The 7,703-nt window shown below is 40.2% G+C and overlaps 1 protein-coding gene across 3 annotated transcripts in view; it reads left to right on the top strand.

Annotated features, from left to right (window-relative positions):
* Nucleotides 1–1,559: 1,559 nt before the first annotated feature.
* ppp4r4 (protein phosphatase 4, regulatory subunit 4) overlaps nucleotides 1,560–7,703 on the top strand; it is a 29,825-nt gene continuing 23,681 nt past the window's right edge. For all 3 annotated transcript variants that reach the window (XM_085381275.1, XM_085381274.1, XM_085381276.1), the window contains exon 1: nucleotides 1,560–2,470. In XM_085381275.1, the coding sequence (XP_085237401.1) occupies nucleotides 2,363–2,470 (108 nt within the window). In that variant the 5' untranslated portion in view covers nucleotides 1,560–2,362. The remainder of the gene's footprint in view (nucleotides 2,471–7,703) is intronic.

Here is a 7,703-nt window from a genome sequence, read left to right as displayed (position 1 = left end):
TGGATGATGATGATGATGAAGCCTGTTTATCAGACAAGCTTCTCTCAACAGCGATCTGCAGCAGCTCCTCGTCTGCCAGGTGACTGTAGATACTGTAGTCATCCAGGTTCTGCTCAGAGACTGCCATGTCAGACAGGGGAACAGGAAACGGTTTGCTCTCTGTGTTTCTCGTTAATGCCAGCAGCGTGTGAACAGCAGCGGGTCATCCAAGATGATGGCGTTTTGGCCTCAGCTGCTGCTGAATGATGTCAAGACTGCGGGTCAGCGGTGTTTGTTTCCTCCAAGCTGAAGACAAAAATTCAAACACTGCGAGAGCTGCTGTCAGCAATATCTTCTGTCCTGCACCCGAAAAACAGCCTTCACCAACAACACAGATGGAAACAGGATCGATGCACATAACCAGACTCACAACAGCCCAGACAACTACTAACTGATTTGTGTATCAATCGTTTAAACCCGGTCAGTCAACAGCAGCCTGATAAAATTTCAAAGACTCAACTACTAACCCATCTCACACATTTAAATTCAATGATTTCAAACACACAAATGTAACCTAAATTAATTCAAAATCAGAATCATTAAAGAAAAAAATTGGTAAACACAGAACTGAGTGTTTGATTACAATCAAATTGGATGATAAAAACAAAACAACATTCAAGTGGATTCAAGTGTGGTTGGAAGTTCCACAAATTCAAACATATAAAAATAAAATAAAACAAACTGTTGACTGGGTACTACCTGTGAAACCATCCAATCAGGAAGCAGCACTCTCTGGTGTGCAGCAGAAGGTTCTGGTTCAGAGTCTGAGGGTCTGATCAACTCTGAGCTTTCATGAGCCGGACTGTCAGCCAACTCTGACACTGAGACTGCAGCTGAAGGTCAGCCCCTGTTCTTCTTCTCCTCCTCCTCCTTCTCCTCCTGTCTGTCTGGTCTCACCTGTCCCCATCTTTTTGCATTATGTGTTTTTTGTCTCGGTATGATAGTGTAACTTAAGTGGCTTACCTGCCTGCTCTGTCCCAACTACATGTCATTCAGAAACTCCAGGCATCTAACAAAGGGCCAACAGGGCTAACCTGTGATTACCTGCTCTAAAATGATGATTGAACACAGGAAACAATCTCAGAGCTTAACAGGTGAGGCATTCATCACATAAACTGTGAGCTTCATGTTCACGTGGAAAAAAAAACATTTCAGAAAAAAAAGAAGAAAACCCTGAATGCAGGAAGTGACCCTGACCCTGCAAAATAAAACAAATTAATGCGGATTTTAAGCACGTGACGTGGATAGTTTTATTTGATGATTATTGAACTTTCAGGTGCGTTTACAGGTGATGGGACAGCTCAGAATGAGAGCGGGTTCTAGATCGAAGACACGTTCTGGACTTTATGAATGAGCACGGACAGTCGTTTCCATGGAGACGGATCAGCTGCTGCACTGCGCCTCCAGCTTAACGCCCTGCAGCTCATCTCTCGGTCCCGGTTCAGGTCGGGCTTGCATCCTCATGACTCCGTTTAGGTTCGCTCAGCCCGCTCTGCTGCTCACGGGTCACTCACGGTGATGAAGCCTCCTCCTCTTCGTCCTTTGGTGTGAAAATCAGTCTGATACCGTCTGTGAACTTTGACGCTGTCCGGTACCGGTCTGCGTATGACAGACCAGCCCTGAACGTAGAGTGGGCGATTCGGTTCGGTTGTGCACTGTCGAGGATGACGGACTCAAAGGAGCACGGAGGAGCGCAGCCGCAGTTCTGCGTGACGCTCCCACCGCAGCCCTGAGGAGCTGAAGCAGGTGGAGAAGATCTGGACTTTGTCAGAATATTTGGAGATATGCGACGAACCGGAGAGGAGGTCCATCTGATTCATCCCGCGCCCGGTTTGTGCGGTTTCCTGCATTCAGTCTTTGGATTTACTCCGAATAAATTCCGTGTGCGGACTTTTGGACTGAGTGTGGTGTGAATGAAGAGTCCTCGGGGAATAAAAGAGTTAACTGGAGCTTTTTACACGCAGTCTGGCTGGCTTCTCTGCGCTGCACTGGATCTGCTTGGAAACGTGTGACACATCCCGGTAACGGTGTGACAGTTTGGGATGTTACGGGGGATTTTTCTGGAGGAATCGCAGTTCTGTGAGCGCCGAACCGCAGATCGTGCCGTGAGTGTGTGGACGGGTTTTGTTTGGGATCTCTGATAGCTGCATCGTGTGCAAATGAGCGCGTTCGTGAGACTTTGTCAGACTTTTGAACGGAGTCTGGAGTGACGTTCAGCTCGAGCCGGGATCTCCTTGGAAACGGTTAGTGACAGCCCCGCAACCCCCGCCCCCTCAACAGGGATGGTCGGAGCTGATACGACTGCCCCCCCTCTAACAGCCAGATGTTACCCGGCAGGATGGCCCTGAGCCCGGCCGGCGTGCTGTGCGGCCCGCTGGAGGAGCTGCAGGAACTCGCCTTCATCGAGAGGCCGATCCGCAGGAGCCTGAAGGTGGGTGTGTGTGTGTGAGAGAGAGAAACGTAAAGTAATGAGGAGGAGGGTGAGTTAGTGGGAGGAAGATCAGCAGCTTCAGTGGAGGAAGCAGAAGGGAGACCCGCAGCATGACGCAGTTTGTCCGCCTGTCTGTCTGCAGAGAGACAGACAGGTCTGAGGTGCATCGAGAAAAACGGCCAATAACTGATCGATTAACCAGTAATCATGAGAAACAGAGTGAAGCTGTCTCTGATCTAATTTAAGACAGTCGCTATTCATGACTGATCAGTAACTGAAAAGATAAACGCGCTGCCTGATTCTTACACCTGTAGCTGTGTGGGCGGGGTTTCACCATGATGACATTGAGAGAGGAGGCGGAGCTTGGGTGTTCTTACGGGAGAAAGCTGATGTGATGACGACAAACACACTTGCACTGTGTGCATGTGTATGTGTTGTTATGGTTGACAGTGGTCAGTCAGACTTCAGGTGAGCCTCTCCGTGTCCTCTTACGACCTTCCTGCACGTGTGAATGCTCAGGACAGTTCCTCATTGACAGACGTGACCCGGAAGTATCTGTGTTGCGCCCATAACAAGAGCTGTTCCATTTTTCCAAACACTAAGGAAAGGAGCTTCAGTGCTTCCTTTATTGCTTCCTTTAGCAGAGGAGACACTGGAACATCCTTTAGGAAAGGGAGCAGAAAACGCCAAATCTTAATTCATAGCATCTGATCATTCATGAAAACAGGCAACATATTAAACAAAGTGAAGCAGATCATGAGAACATTCATCATAACTGCATTTTCCATTTCAGGGTCAGAATATTTTATTAATCCCTAGGGAAATGATGTGCTTTCATCCATAACCCGTTGATATATTTATAGTTTTTATAGCTGTTAAACTCACAGCTGATATCTGAACATCACACAGCTGGAATAAAACTACTTCCTGTTGAGTTGTTGCTGCATGAATGCAGAACGCTGTATGAGCTCAAGATTATGATCTATACCAAGGGTGGGGAAACTCCAGGCCTCAAGGGCTGGTGTGCTGTAGGTTTTAGATGTGTCCTTGATCCAACACAGTCGATTAAATGGCTAATAACCCCCTCAACATGTCTTGAAGAGGCCTTGTAATGAACTAATCATTTCATTCAGGTGTGCTGACCCAGGGTGAGATCTAAAACCTGCAGGTTCACCGGCCTTTCAGGCCTGGAGTTCCTCACCCTGATCTATATGAACAGATCAAAGTGTGTGTAAGGTTTTGTATAATCAGTGATCATTAGTAATCATTAGTAATGTCCTTTGTTGTATTACAGGCTTTAGGAGTCATGTTTACTTCAGGTCAGGTGGGAACAGTGATGATGGAGACAAGCAAATAAATAAATACCATATACACAAGATAACTGCCAGAGGGCAGAAGCTTAAACACCTGGTGTCCTGTGTTTGTGCAGTCCTGCAAGATGTTGCGTGCCTTTTTGAGACAGCGGATGCTACAGAGGTCCTTCAGTGATTTTCTAGGCCATGTTAGCGACCCTTTTAAATCAGAATACTTTAATAATCCGTAAGGAAATTGTGTGGGTTACAGTTGATCCAAGACAATAACAATAACAGACAGTAAATAATACTACATAATCCAAAGTTTACATAATATAAGAAATAGCTCTAATATTTACAAATAGCTCAATTATAAATATGCCTTAATGCCTTCTTGTGTGCCATGCTGCGGCTCAAGAACTACACAGAGATGCAATACATCACCACACCCTCAAAGGCTAGTGATAAACCAGCTATCATCATGAGATTTGTAAACAGGAAACACAAGAATGCACTGCTGAAGCAGGGGAGGAAACTAAAAGGATCGAATGTCTACATGAATGACCATCTAACAAAATCCAACGCTGACATGGCGAAGAAAGCACAACACTTAAAGAAACTGGGAAAAATTCAGAATACCTGGACTACAAACTGTAAAATATTTATTAAGCTTAACGGCACACCGGAGGAAGCTAAAGTGTTGGTCATCAAATGCATGCAGGATCTGGAAAACATTAACAAGTAATATAACTACAAAGACAAGGAGCTGGGCTAACAATCTACAGTCATCCAAGCAGGTAATAGAAGACAACAACGAGCTAAAAGCGTAACACATTTAAGGATGGAACAATCAAGTAACTCATTATCTGGGATCTATACATTGTTATCACAAAGGATTGCTAATCAGGAGATAAATTCACCAGCAAACAAGGAATACAAAACACATTTCACAGAGCAGGACATTGATCCAGAACTGAACTTTTTTAACATCAAAAATACCTGCTATTATCATAATGATGATCAATTGAACAAAACTGTCAAGGTGGACGGTAAAATATCTATAATTCACTTTAACAGTAGAAGTTTATATGCAAATTTTCATAAAATAAGAGAATATTTAAGCAAATTTACACATCCATTCAGTGTGATTGCAGTATCTGAGACATGGATTAATAAAGAGAAAGGTGGGGACTTTGTAATAGATGGATATGAATTAAATCTTATAAATAGAAAGAATAAGAATGGCGGTGGTGTGGCCTTGTTTGTGGACAAAAATTTAAAATACAAGATGGTAGAAAAAATGTCGATGGCGGTAGATAATATATTAGAGTGTGTAACAATAGAAATTAGTATGGGAAAAGAGAAAAATGTCATTGTAAGCTGTATATATAGAACACCAGGTTCAAATACTGAAATTTTTAAGGAGTGGGTAGATAAAATATTCACTAGGACAAACCAAAAAGTCATCTTCATTTGTGGGGATTTTAACATAGATCTATTAAATCCAAGCAAACAGAAAATGACAGAGGAGTTTATTAATACAATGTATAGCTTGGGACTTTGTCCAATGATCACTAAACCCAGCAGGATCACAGCACAATCGGCAACCTTAATAGACAATATATTTACAAATGAAATAGAAAATAGATCCATAAGTGGTCTTTTAATAAATGATATCAGTGATCACCTACCTGTTTTTATAGTGTATAATAAAAATTATAGGAAGGTTACACAGGAAAATATAGTAAAATACAAACGAATGAGAACAGAAGAGTCAATAAATGCATTTAAAAATGATTTGCTCAAGCAAGAATGGGAGACGCTGTATAGGGAAAAAAATATTGATAAAGCTTATGAGATTTTTTTAGGAAAATTTAAAATGTTATATAATAGTCGTTGCCCAGTAAGGAAATATAGTAAAAAACAAAAATATGCAGAATGCCCATGGATTACAAAATGATTGCAAAATGCATGTAAGAAGAAAAATACCTTATACAGAGAATTTATAATGAACCGAAGTATAGAAGCTGAAAATAAATATAAGAAATATAAAAATAAATTAACGAGTATTTTGAGGTCATGTAAAAAGGAATACTATGAGAAATTATTGATTATGAATAAAAATAATACTAAAGGGATTTGGAAAACATTAAATACCATCATTAAAAAGGGCTCTGGACAGTCAGACTATCCTTCGTATTTCACTAATAATGATAGAAACATTAATAATATGAGCGATGTGGTAAATGATTTCAACAAATTCTTTGTAAGTGTTGGGCCAGACTTGGCTGAAACAATTCCTGATATGACAGATTCGGTAGAGAAAGAAACCAGATTCATTGATCGCAATCCTCATTCAATGTTCTTAACGGCAGTAGAAGAAAAGGAAATCATTGATATTGTTGGGAAATTACAAACAAAAAACTCTACAGACTCTGATGACATAGATATGGAAATAGTCAAAAAAGTGATAGAGGGCATTTCCAAACCCTTAACACATATCTGCAATTTGTCCATACAAACTGGTACATTCCCGACACAAATGAAAATAGCTAAAGTAACACCATTGTTCAAAAATGGAGATAAACACCAATTCACAAATTATAGGCCTGTCTCTCTACTTTCTCAATTTTCAAAAATACTGGAAAAATTTTTTATTAATAGACTCGACAAATTTATAGACAAACACAAAATAATAACGGATAGTCAGTATGGTTTCAGATCAAATAGATCAACATCATTGGCATTAATAGAATTGATCGAAAATATCACTAACAATATAGATAAAAGACAATGTATAGCTAGTATATTCATCGACCTAAAAAAAGCTTTTGATACAATTAATCATGAAATATTACTCGATAAATTGGAGTATTATGGCATTAGAGGAGTGGTGTTAGAGTGGGTAAAGAGTTATTTGAGAGACAGGAAGCAATTTGTGAAAATTGGGGAACATCAATCAGAGTGTATGGACATTGTTTGTGGAGTGCTGCAGGGGTCAGTATTGGGACCAAAGCTGTTTATCCTCTATATCAACGATATATGTAGAACATCAGATATATTACAGTTTATTCTATTTGCAGATGATACAAATATTTTTTGTGCTGGAGAGAACTTACAGCAGCTTTTGGAAATTGTCACACAAGAAATGATTAAACTGAAAACATGGTTTGATAGAAATAAGTTATCATTAAATTTGGAAAAAACGACATTTATGTTATTCGGAAATTATAAAAAAGATGCCGAAGCAAAGTTATTAGTAAATAATGTCAAATTTCTGGGTGTGATAATAGATAACAAAATCTGCTGGAAACCTAATATAAAGTATTTACAAGCTAAACTGTCAAGAAGTGTCTCCATACTGAGTAAAGTTAAATATTGTTTGCCTTCCAAATCACTCCGGGTACTTTACTGTTCACTTATATTGCCATATTTGGAATACTGTGCGGAAATTTGGGGAAACACATATAAAACTTCACTTCAACCAATATGTAAAATTTAAAAAAAAGCAATCAGGATGATTAGTAAAGCTGGATATAGAGACCATACTAACACCATGTTTTTGAAATTAAAAATATTGAAGTTTATGGATCTTATAAAATACAAAACGGCAAAAATTATGTATAAAGCTAGATACAATATGTTACCAGGAAATATACAGAGGATGTTCTATGACAGAGAAGGAGACTATGAACTAAGCGGTAAGTTGAATCTGAAGATCCTTAAAGCACGGTCAAATGTTAAAACTTTTTGCGTAACTATTTATGGAGTAAAACTGTGGAATAGCTTTACTGCAGAATTACAGCAATGCTCAGGAATTGGCAAGTTCATAAAACAAACAAACAAAAAAGGCAGCGGCTGCATTACTGCAGCTGCAGCCCCAATCCGTCTGTTGATCTCCGGCTCCCTTCTCCCATCACTCGCAAACAAGACCCCGAGAT

The sequence above is a fragment of the Rhamphochromis longiceps genome, linkage group LG15 (assembly GCF_057381845.1).
Source record: "Rhamphochromis longiceps isolate RC_006_pf linkage group LG15, R_longiceps_female_GT1.1, whole genome shotgun sequence".
Taxonomy (NCBI): Eukaryota; Metazoa; Chordata; class Actinopteri; order Cichliformes; family Cichlidae; genus Rhamphochromis; species Rhamphochromis longiceps.
This window is presented reverse-complemented; position numbering and strand designations above follow the sequence as displayed.